Here is a 19,572-nt window from a genome sequence, read left to right as displayed (position 1 = left end):
AGAAGTGAAAGACACCTGCAGCTGTTTATAAAACTGACTTCAAAAATTTTCTATTCGTAGTCGCTCAAAAACGTATAGGCATCACGCAAATCAGCACACATCGATCCAAAATTAGGATCACGGCAAAAAAGCTGAAAAATAAATGTCCATGCTTGCTTCAAATACTACCAGGCATTTCACCTACAATCTACATATCCTCGCAAACCGAGAATGCCTAGTTACAAAATCAACAAAGAAAAGACCCACTGTTCCGTTAAGTTCAACGCTAACTCAAGATGGGCCATAAAATAAATGGAACACATGGCAATCCCATGCTAATGCAAGGCCAACTTGCAAGGAAGCTCACACAAGCAAAGAGACAGCAAGTATCTTCTTCGGAGCTTTTCATTTCCTAATGTTGAAGATCCATATAACCTGCCAGGTGAGGTAGTAGATAGATACCTGACAGCGAAACTAGTGAAAACAATTCACAACACTTATGTCCCGATAGGACACGGATTCATCTCGGGCACATGACACCGCGTCCACCATCCACTCCCAGCGTTTGACCCGTGATGAACGAAGCATCATCAGAGGCCAGGAACGCAATCGGCTTGGCCACTTCCATCACTTCTCCTGGACGACCGAGAGCGTGCGTCGACTTGCAGTGCTCCAGGAACTCCTGATATTTCTCGGGAGTCATGCCGGCGCGAGTGTGGATATTTGTGATGATGACTCCGGGGTTGACAGCGTTGACTCGCACCCCACGGTCTGCAAGCTCAAGGGCGGCGCAACGCGTCAGCTGGTCCATGGCAGACTTGGACATGCAGTACGCCAAGATGCCCGGAAAAGATCTCGTCCCCGTGACGCTAGAGACGTTGACGATGTTTCCCTTAGTCTTCACCAGATGCGGGATGGCCAACTGAGAAAGGCAGACCACCGAACGGCAGTTGATGTCCATCTGTTTGTCGTACTGCTCCAGACTGAGAGATTCCAGGGGGCCTCCGACCAGAACTCCGGCGCTGTTCACCAGTATGTCGAGCTGGCCAAAGTGTTTGATGGTGTCGCTGACAAGCTGCTGGCAGTGCTCCTGCTTGCACACATCTCCAGCAACTATGAGGACCTGATCGGCCGCAGCTCCTGCCGCGTGACACTTGTCGGCCACCTCCTTCAGACGATCCTCGTTTCGTCCAGCCAGCACCACCCTCGCGCCCAGTGATGCAAAGTGTTCAGCCGTGGCAGCGCCAATGCCTGAGCTGGCGCCTGTGACGATCGCCACCTTTCCTGAGAGGTTCGGCATCTTGAAGAAAGAGCTCTTGGCGTAAGGAAAGTGAAAGTTAACCCTGCAAAAACAAAGGTCGCATCAACTTATAAAGCCCCTAAGTGATCAGAGTCATGATCCGATTGCAAGCTTCAAGAGCGGCAGCGATTTATCTTTTTGTTGAGTATGATTGAGCCGTTGACAGTTCTATTCACCTCAAACAGTTATCTTCAGGCAAACGGACGGTGGAACTAAGGGGTCAATGTAGAGTACCAATGGGAGGGAGTAAGAATATGCCAGGTTCGCATCAGCGTAAAGATGTTGTTCGTGTGAATCGTGGTCGTTTACTCTGATCCAGCACGGCAGACCAAAGTGTTCATGTAATCGTCCAGTTCACTAATAATTGCGTATCTGATCGAATCGTTTCATTAACCGGAGGACCAAAAGAGTTCTTAGATGAATGTCTATTTCTGGATTACTCGTCACACACTACACCTCAATCGAATCGTACGACGCCGGCGCCGTTGCGCCGGCGGAGCCGCGCCGTCGTCGTCGTATCGCCGCGAACTGCCGAGCCGGCCGGCGGCGGCCGGCCCGGCGCGTTGGGGCCGGTCAGCACACACATGCGCTCCAGATGACCCCCCAGGCCCTGCAGAGGACCACGTGGACGGCGGGCTCGGCCGTGCCCGCCGCGCGCTGCCGTCGCTGTGCGGCACGGTACGTTTTCTCTCGAACATGGCCGGCCCGAATTTTCGCGTCGCTCGCGGAAATTCTAAACGTAAGAGAGAAAACATTAACGAAACAACAAGCAGCTGCTCGCAGGCAGCGTCTCCGTCCGTATCGTACAGCAATAAACGAACGCTAAAGCTAAGGCTGTAAACTACATCGGTTGCGCCGCGCGTCGGTCCCAATCTAAGGCTGCTACACTCTAAGGCCCTAAACTGCTAATCGCACAGACCGACCGGCCGAATGACCCGGGAGGGGCACCATGACAGTGTGAACGCGTAACACTGTCGAACGGCTCACAGCCGTTAGCTAATGGCTAATCACCAAACGAATTACAATTGACACAAGCGACAGCGCACAGAATGAGCGGCTCATTCTCACACACGCACACGTCAACCTAACACGAATGACGGACGCAGTTAACACTTACAAATGTCCAGACTCCGACGCTGCTCGGCAGCGGCTCACGGTGGTCGTAAAAGACTCACTAGTCGCCCCACTCGCGCACACGTCATCCGTCTGAGTCCATTTACTGCCCGTCACCATCGCACTGGAGACGGCAGAGACGAGAGATCAGCCGCCTAGAGCGACTAGTGGCAGTGGCCATTTCGACCACCCGCACTCGGCCGACGGCGCCAGGGAACACGTTCACCACGCGCCCCACAGGCCAGTGCCCGCGAGGCAGATTGTCCTTTGTCACCGGCGCTAATTCGTCGAGCTGCACGTCCGCCGGGTCTGCGCGTCACTTCATCCGTGTGATAAGCGTCCGGAGGTGCGGCTCGGGGCCGGCTCGCCCACTTGGAAGCCTGTAGGTCACTCGTTAGCGGCGGCGCTGGCTGGGCTGACCGTTTCCGGCACGGCGTGGAGGTAGGTGTGTACCGCTCCACAGCGGCCCTGCCACTGATGACCCAGAATTGGTTCCGCAGGTGAGCCAGAACGTGCTCTGCGCCAGAATGGGCGAGCTTCTCGTGTCGGTCGGTGACGATCAACCGAGTGATGTCTCCGCGTGCAGGTAGAATCACCCGGCGCTTGACCTTGAAGTCGAGCTGGGCGTGGCGCAGCTGGCCCCCGACTCTCAGAAGGCCGTTCGAGTCCAGGAATGGGTTAAGCCGGTGCAGCTGGCTGTTCGAGGGAAGCCGCCTTCCGTGCTGGAGAGCTTCGATTTCATCGCCGAACTGCTCGGCCTGTGTGCTGAGCAGCCAGACACGCTCAGCTTCTCTCAGCTCTTCATCAGTCAGCGGTCCCGTCCGCCGATCAGCTGCTGCTCGGCTGCGGCTGTTGTGAGCGAATCGGCGCGCCCACGCTGTCACACGCAGCAGCCTGAGCCATGATGAGAACCGGCTGGGGTTTATGGCCGGCTCCGCTCCCCTGGTGACGCAGGCTGGTGCTCTCATTTCGGCTGTTTCCTCGTCTCTCGGGCGCTCTGTCGGGCGGGGCGGCGCGGCGGGCCGGTCCTGGGGACGGCGCGACAGGATGGCGCGACCTTGGCCCCGCTCTCCGCTCGGTGCCATCTCAGTCACCGAGCAGCCTCGGCTGCCTATGTTCGATGAGTTCAGTGACCCTGGCACGTGTTGCCATCGAGTCACTTCCGAAGCGTCCTGGGTTTCCTCGCTGACACGGATATGATGCACGTCCTTGTTGACTGGCAGGTTTCGATCCGGCGCGCGGCCGGTGACCGTCCAGCCGAGCAGTGTTCTCACGGCGCACGGCGCACCCGGTGGTCCGTCGATCACCGCACGTGCCACGATCAGTTCTATGACGTCAGCGCCCAGAAGTACTTCTACTGGACCTCGAGTCGTACTCGGCAGATCCAGGTCAGCGAGATGAGGCCATTTGCCCTTCTCCCGTGACCAGTCCATGGCGTGATTTGACACACTCAGCGTCGGCGTCGTTTGGGCGTTCCGTATTTCGTGACGTGTGCCACCGCTGCTGACAGGCTCGATCACGAAGGACACACGGCGTGATCTGAGTCGTTCACTTCCGTTTAGGGTACTCAGGACCAAACTGTCAATGGGTCCAGAGATGCCGAGACGGTCGCTCAGGCCTTCGGTCACCAGCGTTACCTGGCTCCCGAGGTCGAGAAGCGCGTGGGTCGTGCAGCGCCCAGCAGGACCATGCACAGTTATCGGCAGTGTCTGCAGCAGCACCTTACAGGGCGGCTCGACCACCGCAGTGCCGACATGTTTCACTGGTGACGGCGCGCTGCCGGCAGCACTGCGCCGTGGAAACACACGGCCTCCGTTGTGCAGAAGTGTGTGGTGACGTTTCCCACAGTTCTCGTGTCCACAGTTTGTACCAGACGGGCACGCGGCGCTGATGTGGCCTCGCACGAGACAATTGAAGCAAAGTCCGTTGCGACCGGCGACCTCCGCCCTCTCGCTCGCTGTCAGCTCCAGAAACCTGTCACAGCGCTCTAAGTCATGTGCCCCCTGACAGACTACACATGCCTCCTCACTTGCGACCGGCGCTGCCTTTATTGCACTAATTTTCGGTTTTACGACCTCTCGGGACGCGGCCGGCGCTAGCGCAGTCGCGTAAACACGCCGCTGCCGGCTCTCCCCACTGTTGACCTCGGCCTTGGATTGCTGGTGGCCCGTCAGGGTCAGGGACGCACGCCCAGCGGCCACGTAGCGGCGCAGCCAGCTGTCCAGGTCGGCCAGAGTGGGGCGAACGAGTCCGCTGTGTACAGCGTGCTCGCCCCACTTCAGCGCCAGCGCAGCGGGAAGCTTCGAGATCACAGCTGTTACATTGGTGGCAGCCGAGATGTCCGCGTCGTAGTGAAGGCACTGTAGCACACGGACTGCGGTGCGAAGGTCACGTGACAGCTCTGTCACAGCCGACATATCACCATCTTTCACCGGCCGCGAATCGAGCAGTTTTTTCATCGTCGCGTGAATGACCCGCGCCGGGTCACCGAACTCCTCCTCTAGCTCACGCAGAGCCTCACCGTACAGAGAAGAGTCGCACAACATACCGCGCACTGATTCCTTGGCCGGCCCGGTGAGATGAGCCTGGAGATATGTCAGGCGCTCGACGTCAGTCAGGTCGTCTCGATCGTGCACTAGAGCCCTGAACAGCGCGATCCATCTCGGCCATTCCAGAGCGGAGCCGCTGAACTTATCCAGGGTCACTCGAGGCAGCTGTGGAGTCGTTTGCTGTCTCACGGGCTGTAGCGGGCGTCGCGGTTCCTGCTGGTGACGGTCGTCGTATGGCCGCGCGCTGACCAGTTGTCCGTACTGGGAGGACTGCTCCACCCAGTCCCGGGTGCGTGAGGACCTGTCACCCGGCAGCAGCGGCTCACGCAGCTGGGCGGCTGGCTCACTTGGAGCTGCGGCAGCAGGCCGAGCTAGAGCCTGACGGTCGACGGCAGATGACTGGTGGTCATACTCCTCCTCCTCGAGCAGCTCCAGCTCCAGCTGACGGCGTTCAGCTTCGTCGGCGAGCTGTTGAGCTTCGAGAGCTGCCCGCTGTCGTGCCAGTTCTGCCTCTGCCGCGGCCGCGCGCTGGCCTTGCTCCGCTGCGAGCTTGCTTAGCGCGGCTCGGCGGCGGGCTGCGCTGATGGTGGACGACGCTGCGCTGCCGAAGGTCTCGCTGCGGGTATGACATGCCTGCGAGCTGCGCGTAGATTTAGCGTCACACCGTGCGACCGCCTTTGCGGTCGATTTCGCGTCGGACTTCGCTTCCGACATCACTGCGTCGGACTTCGCTTCCGACATCACTCGTTCACTGCACTTGCGTCGGACTGTACGTCCATTCACTCACTAGTTCACATACATCCGGCCCGGAGGACCAAAATGTTCGTGTGAATCGTGGTCGTTTACTCTGATCCAGCACGGCAGACCAAAGTGTTCATGTAATCGTCCAGTTCACTAATAATTGCGTATCTGATCGAATCGTTTCATTAACCGGAGGACCAAAAGAGTTCTTAGATGAATGTCTATTTCTGGATTACTCGTCACACACTACACCTCAATCGAATCGTACGACGCCGGCGCCGTTGCGCCGGCGGAGCCGCGCCGTCGTCGTCGTATCGCCGCGAACTGCCGAGCCGGCCGGCGGCGGCCGGCCCGGCGCGTTGGGGCCGGTCAGCACACACATGCGCTCCAGATGACCCCCCAGGCCCTGCAGAGGACCACGTGGACGGCGGGCTCGGCCGTGCCCGCCGCGCGCTGCCGTCGCTGTGCGGCACGGTACGTTTTCTCTCGAACAGATGTTTTTCAAGTTTCAACCTCGCCGATGTTAGGAAACTTCTCGCGCTTCACCCCGATCCGAATAGCCTGGACCCTCGATTATCCGAGACTACTGTGGACGTCAAACCGCGTGGGACGCGACTTTTTCGCAATAACTTTTGAATAAGTTGCCTCTCAAGAACGAAACTTCAGCAATGGACATTTCAGACCCCGGCCTAATTTTTATTATTAAGGTTTTTTAATGTCAAATAAATATTTAGGGTACTTCCCGTTCACTCGTAATGCTAAGTGAAATATCAGCCCGGATGGCGGCTATCGTCAGGCTGCTCGCGAAGCCCCGCCTACTAACTACGAATTCCCTGCCATCTACCGTTCAGACACGACTGCCATCTGTCGGTCGATCCTCACTCAGAACCGGTTCTGCATGCTGTGTGCGTCGGGTCTCAGATGGGCGGACATCTCGAAACCGAGATTGTTCAGTATGGCCTTTTACCAGGTTTTTTAATCCGAGAAAAAAACCGAGATTGTTCAGTATGGCCCTTTACCAAATTAACTATACGAATTATTGTCTTAGCTAGCAGCAGGGATGCAGAGACTTGAACATTTGAGTCAGCTCCAGCTCCGGCTCCGGCTCCGAGTAAAATGGCAATACGGCTCCGGCTCCGGCTCCCACTCAGGGCAAAATATGACGGCTCCGGCGGATCCGGCTCCCCTCCGGCTATGCGCACCGGTGCTGATTGATTGATTGTTGTTTAGGTGCTTCGGTCCATACCGGTGCATTACGGAAACATTTAAGTTGGGGCATATTGGGGCTTGGCAGGATAACACGAAGTGTACTAACGTTCCTGGCGATTTGATATCTACAAGAACCAAAAATTAAAATGTTAATTAAAAAATTAACGGTTAAACGGTTAATCACCTTCACGGTCAAATACCGACAAGAGGCGCATTGCAAATACATTCTTGCAGCCCTTAGGGAAAGCATGAATAACGTACGCCATGTGGCTGGGTGTGTTGGCAGGAAGCACCGCGTACCAACCCCTACGGACCGCGACTGACCGGTCTCGGGTCAGGTAGCGCCTCAGGCAACGGCCAGCCGAGGCGGAGCTTAGCTCCAACGTCACACTATGGCTCCGCCCCTTGTGGAGTAGCCTCTGCTCACCGAGAGAGTTTCAGGAGCAAAATTTAACATTACGAGTGAACGGGAAGTGCCCTAAATATTGATCGGACATTGAAAAACCTTAGTAATAAAAATTAGGCCGGGGTCTGAAACGTCCATTGCCGAAGTTTCGTTCTTGAGAGGCAACGCATTCAAAAGTTATTGCGAAAAAGTCGCGTCCCACGAGGTTTGACGTCCACAGTAGTTGTTCTCCACTGTTGAGGGTGACACATGGCCTATTATAGCGCTACCCCAAACGAAGTAGCACGGAACGCCGGTAGCACTCGAATGCTTGTCAAAGTAACTAGGTACGAAAACAGAGCCGCGATGAATAGTGAAAACTCTATTATGATACCACTAATGCTTTCTGAGTTTCTGACGCAAAAAAGAGCCTGAAAGTTGTGACCTCCTTTAAGTCAATCAAGCGAAGCAGCCCGAGGAATTTCGAGAGGAGAGGGGCGGCTAATTCGCCAATTAAAGTGGTAACCCTTCTTCGGATTTCGTATAAAGCAATAAGCATGAATCACGAAAAGGAAATTTGTCGCCAAGAGCAAAGTCACACATTGTTTCATTGAAGCGGTTAGTATATATTTACCAAGAAAATCCATTTCATATACGTTCAGCCGTTCAGGCATGTTCAGGTCAAGAACAAGCATCGTAAATTCTTGTCACTCTGAATACCTTCGCAGATACAAATGAAGGTATTCTCATGAGAAACCGATTAAACAACATCAGCTTGTACCTGAGAACTATTACCCATGAAATGAAACATCCCCATAAAGATAGCATCGATTATCAACCCTATCACGGTCCCTGTTAGATCACGTAATTACCCGACATCAGACAAGTGCATTCAAAGCACGTCAGAACAGCCCATCGGGAATGATGAAACCATTCCCAGCACTACTACTGTCCCGGGAAGGCAAGTCGAACTATCTTGGGCACATGACACCGCGTCCACCGTCCACTCCCAGCGTTTGACCCGTGATGAACGAAGCATCATCCGAGGCCAGGAACGCGATCGGCTTGGCCACTTCCATCACTTCACCAGGACGACCGAGAGCGTGCGTCGACTTGCAGTGCTCCAAGAAGTTCTTATACTTCTCGGGTCCCATTCCAGAGCGGGTGTGAAGCTCTGTGATGATAACCCCGGGGTTGACTGCGTTGACACGCACTCCACGATCTGCCAGCTCCAGAGCGGCGCATCGCGTCAGCTGGTCCACCGCAGACTTGGACATGCAGTACGCCATGACGCCCGGAAAAGATCGCGTCCCCGTGACGCTAGAGACGTTGACAATGTTGCCCTTGGTCTTCATCAGATGCGGAATGGCCAACTGAGAAAGGCAGACCACCGAACGGCAGTTGATTTCCATCTGTTTGTCGTACTGCTCCAAACTAAGAGATTCCAGGGGGCCTCCGACCAGAACGCCGGCGCTGTTCACCAGTATGTCGAGCTGGCCAAAGTGTTTGATGGTGTCACTGACAAGCTGCTGGCAGTACTCCTCCTTGCACACATCTCCAGCAACTGTGAGGACCTGATCGGCCGCAGCTCCTGCCGCGTGACACTTGTCGGCCACCTCCTTCAGACGATCCTCGTTACGTCCAGCCAGCACCACCCTCGCGCCCAGTGATGCAAAGTGTTCAGCCGTGGCAGCGCCAATGCCTGAGCTGGCGCCTGTGACGATCGCCACTTTTCCTGAGAGGTTCGGCATCTTGGATAAAGATGTTTGATGTTAGTTGAGAAACCTGAAAAATGGAAATCAAATAAAATGCAAGATGCATAATGAATGTTAGAGGACAGTAGGAGATTGCAACACGGTTCTGAGCTCAAATTTTAATAAAGCATGCAGTTGACAAGCCCTTGAAACCCAAACATATCTTCTTGCAAATGCATGGGTACTTGATTGAGTGGCTTAGTCATTAGGGTGTGTCATCAGTAACAGAACCAAATGCCGTAAAGAAATTCCTTGGCACTGAGACCTGCAAACACACGGCATAGCAACCGTTTTTGCAAAAAATTAAAATTCGTCCGTTCAAAGTTTTGGCGCCCGGCGTTGCAGTCTCCAATGCTGAGCGTCACCCAGCACTGCGAGTAACACCAAGTATTGCAGCAGGTAATAATGCAAAATAACTACCGCTGAAAATGATGCTTTTGAGCGCTTCTAAGGCTGATTGTTGCAAAAAGCATGTCATTAGAGTGTCCAATTACTGTTTTTATTGTGCTCAATGAATTAAATCGAGCATTGCTACTGAAACTAAAGAAAAAACTGCCCGATTTTGAGAAGCGGGCGGGGTGGAACTGGAGGCGGAGACGGGAAGTGACTCAGATTCGTCTTCTGAAAACACCGACTCCGTGGCATCCTCTGGGCGGTGCTTCTTCTTCTTCTTCTTCTTCTTCTTCAGCATGTCATCTCGTGTGACCCGGCCCGTCTCCACCAGGAAGTCCCGGATGAGTCCAGCCTCGGTGGAAAGGATCTCCCTCAGCGTCGGCAAAGGGCCCCACGGGCGGGTCCGTGGCCCCTGGTAGGCGGGGTAGTCGACCAACAGGTGTTTGGCCGAGTCCGGTTCGTCGCAACGGACTTTCTCGTCAGACTCGGCCGGACCGAGTCGGAATCGGGTGTCTCCGGTGAGTGGGGAGCAGCTCACGCGGAGCTGTGCCACTGTGATCGACGCTCGGCGGTCCAGTTCTCTCTCCGTGGCCCAGAGCGCCACATCGTCCGCATTCGCAGATGTGTACCTCCAGTTCCCGAGCCGCAGTTATAGCCGGTCATACGAGCCTGCAGGGTTAGCGTCCGATGGCTGCGTTGGTCCTTCAGGAAGACAGCCTCCTGCTGAGTGACTCAGTGGGCGATGAGACTTGTGCACCTGCTCTGAGAGTTGCATTTGCATTTGGCGATATCCAGGAGTTGTTGAATTATGCAGTGGCGGCGCTTTGTTCCTTCCTGTGTCTCTGGTGTTTTGTTCAGAAGTCTGTAGGGCTGTCTGTAGGGCTTATAGCAGTACCTTTTGATCGCTTTCGTCGTGTGTTTTACATAGATCGCGAACAGGGATTCCTTCATTAGTTCAGAGTTGCCTTGTCCTTTTTTTCGCCACGGCCCTAAATGCACTATTTGTTGGATTTCTTCTTTGAGCACTCAGCCACCTGACATAACTGAAGGCCTCTGCTTTAGTCAGCAGTCGCTGTTGGGACAAAAGTGCCGGCTGTCCTATCACGAAATGTTTTGTACGCGGCCGTGTCACTTTCGGCAGGGCCCTATGCTATCCGGATCATAATTCACGAGGCGAAAAAAAACGTAGCTGATTAGGAAATGCCCATACGACAATTATAGCACGGGAACCAGCAAAGCGCCGCCACTGCATAATTCAACAACTCCTGGATATCGCCAAATGCAAATGCAACTCTCAGAGCAGGTGCAAAAGTCTCATCGCCCACAGTCACTCAGGAGGAGGCTGTCTTCCTGAAGGACCAGCGCAGCCATCGGACGCTAACCCTGCAGGCTCGTATGACCGGCTATAACTGCGGCTCGGGAACTGGAGGTACACATCTGCGAATGCGGACGATGTGGCGCTCTGGGCCACGGAGAGAGAACTGGACCGCCGAGCGTCCATCACAGTGGCACAGCTCCGCGTGAGCTGCTCCCCACTCACCGGAGACACCCGATTCCGACTCGGTCCGGCCGAGTCTGACGAGAAAGTCCGTTGCGACGAACCGGACTCGGCCAAACACCTGTTGGTCGACTACCCCGCCTACCAGGGGCCACGGACCCGCCCGTGGGGCCCTTTGCCGACGCTGAGGGAGATCCTTTCCACCGAGGCTGGACTCATCCGGGACTTCCTGGTGGAGACGGGGCGGGTCACACGAGATGACATGCTGAAGAAGAAGAAGAAGAAGAAGAAGAAGAAGAAGCACCGCCCAGAGGATGCCACGGAGTCGGTGTTTTCAGAAGACGAATCTGAGTCACTTGCCGTCTCCGCCTCCACCCAGCCCGCTTCTCAAAATCGGGCAGCTTCTTCTTTAGTTTCAGAAGCCATGCTCGATTTAATTCATTGAGCACAATAAAAAGAATAATTGGACACTCTAAGGACATGCTTTTTTGCAACAATCAGCCTTAGAAGCGCTCAAAAGCATCATTTTCAGCGGTAGTTATTTTGCATTATTACCTCCTACAATACTTGGTGTTACTCGCAGTGCTGGGTGACGCTCAGCATTGGAGACTGCAACGCCGGGCGCCAAAACTTTGAACGGCTGGCGCCGCACGAATTTTAATTTTGGTGGACTCGGATATGGATGAAAATTCATTATTGATCAATGTGCCAAGGAAAAACCTTACGGCGTTTGATTCTGCGAGAATCACCCCCTCGATGACACACCCTATTAGTCAGGTATGAAAGAGTGGATGAAATGAATACAAAAAATTGGCTACAAGTGAAAGTTTCTTATTGCTAGGTATCCAAATTTAAAATAACAACACTGCTAATTTACATATATGTATGAACGAAACAGGTATTCACAAAGTCCTTTCCGACGACGCTATACCCATATCAGCCTATTCAGCTCTGCGAACCTCATCCCCCGCGGTTTGTACATCTAGGATGAAGATTTTTAGTCTCTCTTGATTAGGCACTTCTGGCACGGAATATATATATATATATATATATATATATATATATATATATATATATATATATATATATATATATATATATATATATATATATATATATATATATATATATATATATATATATATATATATATATATATATATATATATATATATATATATATATATATATATATATATATATATATATATATATATATATATATATATATATATATATATATATATATATATATATATATATATATATATATGGTCTCCCTTTTACGACACTAGGAAACCCAACTGATCAGGGGGAGTCACCTAAGACCTATGCGTTAATCATTGACAATAAGGCATACCACCATACACTGCATACTTCCTTTTAGTATCTACAATTATGAAAGTGTATTGCTCACTTGATACGGCAAAGATTGGGGCAAGGATTGGGGCTTTGGTAACAGTGCCACCTACTTACTTTGAAGCCAAAGCGTAAGCAACGCCATCTAGCAACCATTGTTGCATGCATCCATTGTAATTTGTATCTTGTGAGATACATGTATGATGCAGCTGCGATGTGTACTCAGGTGTTCAGGAATAGAGATCAGGAACGGTTTGAAACTCAAACAAAATACCGTTTGGATGAAACCCGATTCTCTTTTGCTTAGGTATCATACTAAAGAGTTCCATGGTTCCATGTCAATAGGACCAACATCCAAAGCCTACACAAACCTAACACTTAAAACCTTCTTACAGAATGCTATGCTGGGTTATATTAGATAAGGTTGGGTCGGGTGACCTCACCTGAACTAATTATCATGATATTTGCTGCACAGTTAAGCAACATTTTTATTCAGGACATTGAAGACATGGCAAGGAACAAAATTTGGTCTTCAAAAATTGTGTGGACCTCAGCTTCAGACTTCAGTAATACTGGGAAATGAGCACCACTGAAAACATCTTGTTTCTGAATTATGAAACAGTGCTCTATAATCTTACAGCATGCTGCAAAGTAGACATGGAAGAGGGTTTCAAATGGAAGCATAGTAAATAGTATAAAGCAACTAGATGGTCAGGCACAGGCAACCTTAAATTAAATTGAATTTAATTGCTCTTGCTCCAAAGAAGCTCCTACATGACTGAGATAGGGTAGAAAAAATTGCAAAGCAAAAGTGGAAAACAAGCACATTTTCTTACTTAACCAACTCACTGAATAAAAAGATGCACATATTTTTTTGATAAAAAAATAAGAAATTTGAATCACATAGACACCTAAACCCTAAGGACAATTAAGATATTTAAACTGATAAAAGCAGTACCTACCCTAGGCAATCATTCATCTTAAACTTTGAAATTTCTCAAGAAACATCAATAAAGCCAGCCACCTGAAGGCTGAACTTAATTCATTAACATATTTGGTAGGTCATCTCTGGGTAGGTATTTTTCAAGGGACCAAGTCTTCATGCACCGATTGTTAAGAAACATCTTAATTTATATGACCATATCCTTGTAAATTTAAGTTTAGAAAGCATCTTTCATGGACATGTATTACCTGAGCATTTTAAACTAACGTTATGAGTTACTAAACTAACGTTAACGTTATGAGGATCTCAGGATAAATAAGGTCATAATAACACCTGAGTGATCACTATGTGTTACGTTGCACTTGCATCTCAGCTCAGCAGAGGCATCCAGACTGACCAGTGACCACTATCACACAGCCTCTCAATTTTTTGGCAAGGAACAACCAGTTGTAAGATTGGTATATAGTTATCATTGAGATATGCCTTTGCTTCGCCCTTGAGACAGCCTTTGCTCATATTAAGTTCCGAATGGTAAGTGAAATGCAAAATTCTTTGAAAAAAATGCCTACCTATAATTCGTCCATGGGACTTCTTCAGGGTCACAATCAAAAGGTAACTATTTTCTCAATGATAACTATTTTCCTTCTAACAATGCTCAGCACAGCACTCCACCAAATATGTTCGTAAGATTGGTATTGTAAAATTGGTAGAAGATTGTAAGAAAGTCCATTGTAAAATGAGAATTATGTTCAGTTCTGCTATCTGCTAGGGGTATTCAACATAAATATTTTACTTTTTACACCAGTTCCTGAGGCTGGAGGATTTGATGATACACTTCATGTGATACACTTCTAGATCCAAATCAATATTAATTTTCGACTTACCTGAATCTACCCGACGAAAGCAAAATTTCTCAGAACGAAATTTTCCTCCTCTCACTCTAGCCTTGCCTTCGCCCGCTTCGCCCTCTTCGCCAAAGGTCTTCGCCTTTGCCTTGAAGCAGTGCTTGAAGCTGAAAAAAAAAATCCACCGAAAACGTCGGTGCTGCGCTGAAAATGACTAAACTAAATTATTGAACGCGACTACTAATTACAATTTTGCGAGCTTGTGCCCGATTCTGTGGGAATTTTCCGAATCCGACATTGATTTTTTTTTTCAAATAAAGCAAGTTGAGACACGCCCTGTCCAAATCCGTCTTGGCGTAAAGATAGTCTAAGTATTTTTCAAATGCTTCTTGCAATACAGCTGTCCATGGCCGGTGGCGAGGCGATCATCGCTGGGCCGTGGGCGTATGGGCGTAGGAGCTTTACGAAAAGGGGATCGAGTCTTTTATGTCAATGGTGAATAAGTCTCCAAGAGCCAGGAGGCTCGAAAGACCAGTGGTTTTAGACGGCCCATGGTTGCCTCTGAGCGCCGCACACCACGCGACGGCCCCTAATAGATCCTGGCCCGTCTCCGAAACCAGCCTCTGAAGGCGCCGACTTCGGAGGGTGCCGCGATGCTCCAGAATTCTCCATTTTGATTTCAGTAAGTCATACACCCTGATGCCGAGGGTCCAGCGCCAGGTCCTTCCATCATCAGATCACGAAAACTCAAACTCATAATCTAACTCTCATCCGTTTATTTTAGCAAGCATCGTAAGTTGTCGAATTCTTCACTCAGCGTGGGCCTTCAAAGCCTTCCCTGGGCCTTTTCATCGCAACCATCCTATTTAGTCGGCGTGGACCTCTCAGAACGGCGTGAGTTCCGCTAACACTACAATTTAGTGCCTTTAAAACTGCACGTTTTGTGCATCGGGTCCGGTGATGGCGGAGATTTCTAAGTTTTTTTTTTTAGACTTTAGTTTGTCTTGTCAGTGACCAAGGTGGAAAAGTGGCCGAAATTTGATGAGAAAGGCAGATTTGGGGGTACCCTACCTTGGGAAACCCTAGTCACATATGGTCGTCCGCCGCCTTTGGGCCCTACCAATCATTTCGGAAAACGACACCTCTGGGTTGTAGGCTGGTCGGTTGACGCCTGACGGTTGCGCCGGTGAGACTTGGTACTGGAGCTGGGCCCTTTCTCACACATGGGGTTGGGGTAAAAGTGTAAAACTTATGAAAGAACCTACATGAGCACTAGCAAGTAAACACAACATTCAAACACAGTTTATTTATCAAAATCGTTAGACGTATCAATCTATCGAACACTGTGCAATTTACCTATTTCGGGACGAATGGTGAGGCCACAGCAGCCGAGTCCGAGTAGTTCGCGAATCGACTGGCTCCCGACATATCCGCAAAAGGCAGATGACATGGGCTTCAACAGTATCTACTGAAAACAAGCAGGAATCTCAAAACACAGTGATTACACTACCTTTGACATTCCCTGAAAACATCATTAATAAACTAAAAACTGGCACACAACCGAAATACATACCTACTTGTCATATACGCTCTGTCGGACCGTCTATCCAACCCGGGCACATCGATCCCTCTAAGCACCCAGCTCGGCAATGCCCTTCTTGACGGCCTCGCCGAGCATGTTGGCACCCTCGACGTTCACGCTGTAGTAGGGCAGCTGCGTCTGCAGTCGTGTGAGCCAGGCGCTGATGCGCGGCCACTTGTCCTTCTCCAGAAGACCTGCCGCCTGCACGGTGGACACGTTGGCCAGTACAGCCAGGTCGGCCACCGTCACCCTCTCGCCGGCGACGTTCTGCGAGCGACCCAGGAAGGTCTCCAGCAGGTCCAAGTTCTCGTCCAGCTTCGGCTTGTTCTTCTTGAATTCCTCCAGGTCCTTGTTGAACAGCACCGGAAACTGTAAAAGCGGGTGGGGAATGTATTTATGACGTGGTTCCACGTATCCAAAGAATCTTGGTTCTACCATACATGTTTACACAAGAGTGCGCAAAGCTTTTCTCTGCAAGATTCTTAGATAACTTAGAAAGTTCCATAAGTTGACGTTGAAAGACACAAATCGTTCCTTCACTCCGAAGCCCGACTTTCACAAGCTCTTTTAACGCCAACTTTTTCTGATCTGAGCGTTTGCTTTCATAACCCAGCTGAGGTAGATGTGGGTGGACGCTTGGAAAGGAGACCTGAGAGTAATCTGTGAGTAAACAAAGCTCTCAGGCATATCAGGCACCTACCACGATGCCCCTAATGCTGGAGAAGAGTCCGGAGTCGAAGTGGAGCCTCTGGTCGACCTTGGCTCGCTCCGCCGGGTCCTTGGGGTACAGCTCACTATCCGGCGCGTACTTGTTCATCAGATAGGTGATGATGGCCTTGCTGGAAATGGGTAGAGGACGGTTAACACTCGAGGGTACTGACGAGACATGAGGTACGTCAGCAACGGCGTGACCATTTCCTGAAGAACAGTATACACGACAGGGGCGTCGACGCGTAAGGAAAACTGGTCCGACTTTTTCTCGGGGGGCCCCCACCGGTGGGGGCCCCCAGGTGTTAGGTTAGGTTAGGTTAGGCAGGGGCCCCCGTGGCCGCAGCTGGGCCCCCGAGAGCCCCAACAGGGGCCCCCGCGGCCACAGCAGGGCCCCGCGAGCCACAGCAGGGCACCGCCTAGTCGAAAAAGTGGTCCGACTAGTCGGAAAAGTCGGACCGGTGTCGACGTCCCTGATACACGATCCGCTTCATGTGGAAAGACTGGTACATCGAAACTATATCGTTGATCGCACATGTAGTGTGAAGCATTAGTGCGAGATAACTCAACGGCTCCGCATGCCACCAAGGAATCCGGCGTCTTCCCACATACCTCTCTCCCAAGCACAGGTCGCCATCCTTCATGGTTGGCACTGTGTGTGCCGGGTTCATCTTGAGGAACTCTGGCGACCGGTGCTGGCCAGCCTGCATGTCTACCTTGTTGAAGGTGTAGTCCAGGCCAATGGCCTTGGCCACCAGGTAGACGGCACGGCACGGCGGGCTGCCCTGCACGCCGAAAATGTCCACTCCCATCGCTGGCTGAGGATAAAACAGAGAGAGGTGTTAGATGCGTCGAATGGGGTGTTTGAAGTTCATTTGCGTAGGCCGCCGGATGGTTTGAGTCTTGTTACCTTTAGACGCGAAAGCTCTAAGAGAAAAATCACCCAAATGAATAAAGGATGGGAAATTTGTTTTCATAAGTTAACCGTGCCAGTTCCGCTCATGTTCTGAGGCTATAATACATACTAATTTTTGTTGTGCTGATCATATTTGGCGCCGGGACCCATTTCGGTTCGGCATCAGGGCGGACACAACTGTGGGTCGAAGCTTGAAAATCGATTGAACGTTATGCATCGTGGTTGATATACCGAGTCTACTGGTCGTCTCGTATTGATCGATCGTAATGTATCTTATACATGATCTCATCTATTGATTTTTGCTCAGCTGTGAGACATGGGAACACATGTAAACACGTTTTCCCAGTATTATCGACCCACCGCGCCTGAATAAACTGACTTGGGACTCCCGGCAACCACCCCGCCCCTTCTGAAAACAATAAACATACCGGCTGACGGTGCCTTTGAACGTTCAGCGCGGCGGGACTTTTATGGTTCGTATGGCTGTTGTCATGGTTGTCCTGGCGGTCTGCCATGGCGAGTATGGACTATGGAGGTCAACAACCGGCCCTATCTCGAACTTCACAGGAAGGTTGAAGGTCAACTCTAAAAGTCTCCGTCATCTAGTGAAGGTCAAATGACATCGGTGCTGGTCTGATAACCCACGCGGGGCACCGCTCGCATGCTCGTGGCCCGAGTGCTGTATGCATGTACTTCTGCGGTTAGGACATCTGCAATAATGGGAACGGGAAGGATGATGGGCAGTGCGTGGTTACATCAATGTTTTCTTCTCAGGACTTATGCTCCGAAGCCAATGAGCCCCATTTCATGCTCGGCGAAATATATTCCGGTGAGATAGAATAGAATTAAACGGTGTTTCCATCCGAGACGTCAATTTCTCAACGCACCCTTAGGTTATTTGACTCGATATGAAAAACAAGGCATGTTATCATACTAGTCGTGGATATCCAGTAACACGCTGTCATCAAATACCTACCAGCGGACATCCCTAGTGCCGTAACTCTGTCAATAACATACTTGTTAAATACGTGCTAAATACGGGCGACGGAAGCACGCAACTGGATCAGCAAGGGGATGCGAACGGGCCTATCATTCAGGAGCTTGTAACTGCTTACTTGTTAGTGGAATGCGGCGTACAACTCGAAGACACTGAAGAACGTTGCGCTGGAAGCCGCTGCTTCCACGTCCTTCCCCGCCTCCCGTCAGTCGACAACAGCAGTAGACCCGGCAGCGGCAGCGGCAGTGGCGGTCGAAGGTGCAAGTCACGCCCGCGTCGGACTGCCCCAGGCGACAGGGGCGGCACCAGCGGTCATAGTCAAGGCCGGGGTTATAACCGCTGCCCGACGCTGCCCGGCGTCTCAGGACTAAAATCCAGTGAATGATAAGCAAAAAATAGCGAGGGGATCATAGGGGCCGTGCTTCTAGAATATGTTATGCCACTGACGTGGCAAGAATGATGGTGAGTCCGCGTGACTTGCCATACTGGCCACTGCAGACAGATAGGGGACCGCGATACGGCGGGGCTTCCGTGAGCGGGTGTGTCACAACTTCCTTACTGTCCTCGTCTAGCATGTTAGCTGGAGGGGGAGGGGGAACGGATGGTTGATGCTGTTTTACATTGTAACCGCAGCTCGCAAAAATCATCGAAGGAAGTATTTTATCAATCTCTGAATATACCTGACAACGATAAGCTCCAACACCGAATACTGTAATGTCCCGGCGACCTTCGATTCCGTTGCGTGAAAAGAGCCATCAACACGGCTATGGGACGTTGAACACACAGTCATGGCAGCCAACAAACAGATGAACGTTGCCATAGCGACGACAATCACCAATAGACTACGCGCTGACGTGACAATGCATTCAGTACCGGCGAACAATTTATTATCTGATTCTGAACCAACAAGAGGAGACGACGAAGCGGCCCCGCACAGCGCACTTTGCGCCAAAAGACGACCGTTCCCCACTCGATTTTGTAAATTGAAGTTGCGACTTGCGAGTCATGACGCTCGCACACTTCGAGTACACACTACCACTCCCCATGTCCTCGCCACAAAAGGAAGGGATAAAAAGGAAGGAAGGGGTAGACGTGGAGTATGCTCGCACTGACGGTCTCCTGCGGTTCCAACACAAAAGACAGACAGCGGTTCAGTAGCTGAACGGTTTCGATGTTGAACGTGGGGACGCCACAACATTCCCAAAGTGCTTTTAGCCGCTGGCTTCACGGACAAAGCGATATGACATACAGGGTGTCCAGAAAAAACGGATACTATTATTTTTTGCTGTAATTCCAAAAAT

General features: G+C 51.2%; 3 protein-coding genes across 5 annotated transcripts; all 3 read right to left on the bottom strand.

Moving 5' to 3' along the window:
- Window positions 1-20: 20 nt before the first annotated feature.
- LOC122369127 (3-oxoacyl-[acyl-carrier-protein] reductase FabG-like) lies at window positions 21-7,322 on the bottom strand. Its single transcript, XM_043343582.1, has 2 exons — window positions 7,153-7,322; window positions 21-1,322 (listed from the first exon to the last, which is right to left on the bottom strand). The coding sequence occupies exons 1-2, from the start codon at window positions 7,155-7,157 to the stop codon at window positions 500-502; spliced, it is 828 nt and encodes a 275-aa protein (XP_043199517.1). The 5' UTR covers window positions 7,158-7,322; the 3' UTR covers window positions 21-499.
- On the bottom strand, window positions 21-14,231 carry LOC122369128 (glucose 1-dehydrogenase-like). Of its 3 annotated transcripts, XM_043343585.1 has the most exons (4): window positions 14,108-14,189; window positions 12,724-12,924; window positions 8,252-9,061; window positions 21-503 (listed from the first exon to the last, which is right to left on the bottom strand). In XM_043343585.1, exons 3-4 carry the CDS (start codon window positions 9,025-9,027, stop codon window positions 500-502), a joined length of 780 nt encoding a protein of 259 aa, XP_043199520.1. In that variant the 5' UTR covers window positions 9,028-9,061; window positions 12,724-12,924; window positions 14,108-14,189; the 3' UTR covers window positions 21-499. The 3 variants fall into 3 exon arrangements, with proteins under 3 accessions (XP_043199520.1, XP_043199519.1, XP_043199518.1); XM_043343584.1 differs by lacking the exon at window positions 21-503 and having other exon boundaries at window positions 7,883-9,061; XM_043343583.1 differs by lacking the exons at window positions 21-503; window positions 12,724-12,924 and having other exon boundaries at window positions 7,883-9,061; window positions 14,108-14,231.
- Window positions 14,232-15,359: 1,128 nt separating this feature from the next.
- On the bottom strand, window positions 15,360-18,715 carry LOC122369131 (glutathione S-transferase 1-1-like). The gene is made up of 4 exons (XM_043343587.1): window positions 18,390-18,715; window positions 16,971-17,176; window positions 16,351-16,489; window positions 15,360-16,019 (listed from the first exon to the last, which is right to left on the bottom strand). Exons 2-4 carry the CDS (start codon window positions 17,168-17,170, stop codon window positions 15,699-15,701), a joined length of 660 nt encoding a protein of 219 aa, XP_043199522.1. The 5' UTR covers window positions 17,171-17,176; window positions 18,390-18,715; the 3' UTR covers window positions 15,360-15,698.
- Between the last annotated feature and the right edge of the window lie 857 nt (window positions 18,716-19,572).

Source organism: Amphibalanus amphitrite, unplaced genomic scaffold (assembly GCF_019059575.1).
Source record: "Amphibalanus amphitrite isolate SeventyFive unplaced genomic scaffold, NRLGWU_Aamphi_draft 001008F_arrow, whole genome shotgun sequence".
Classification (NCBI taxonomy): Eukaryota; Metazoa; Arthropoda; class Thecostraca; order Balanomorpha; family Balanidae; genus Amphibalanus; species Amphibalanus amphitrite.
Note: the sequence above shows the minus strand (reverse complement) of the source record. Positions and strands in the feature narration are given on the sequence as shown.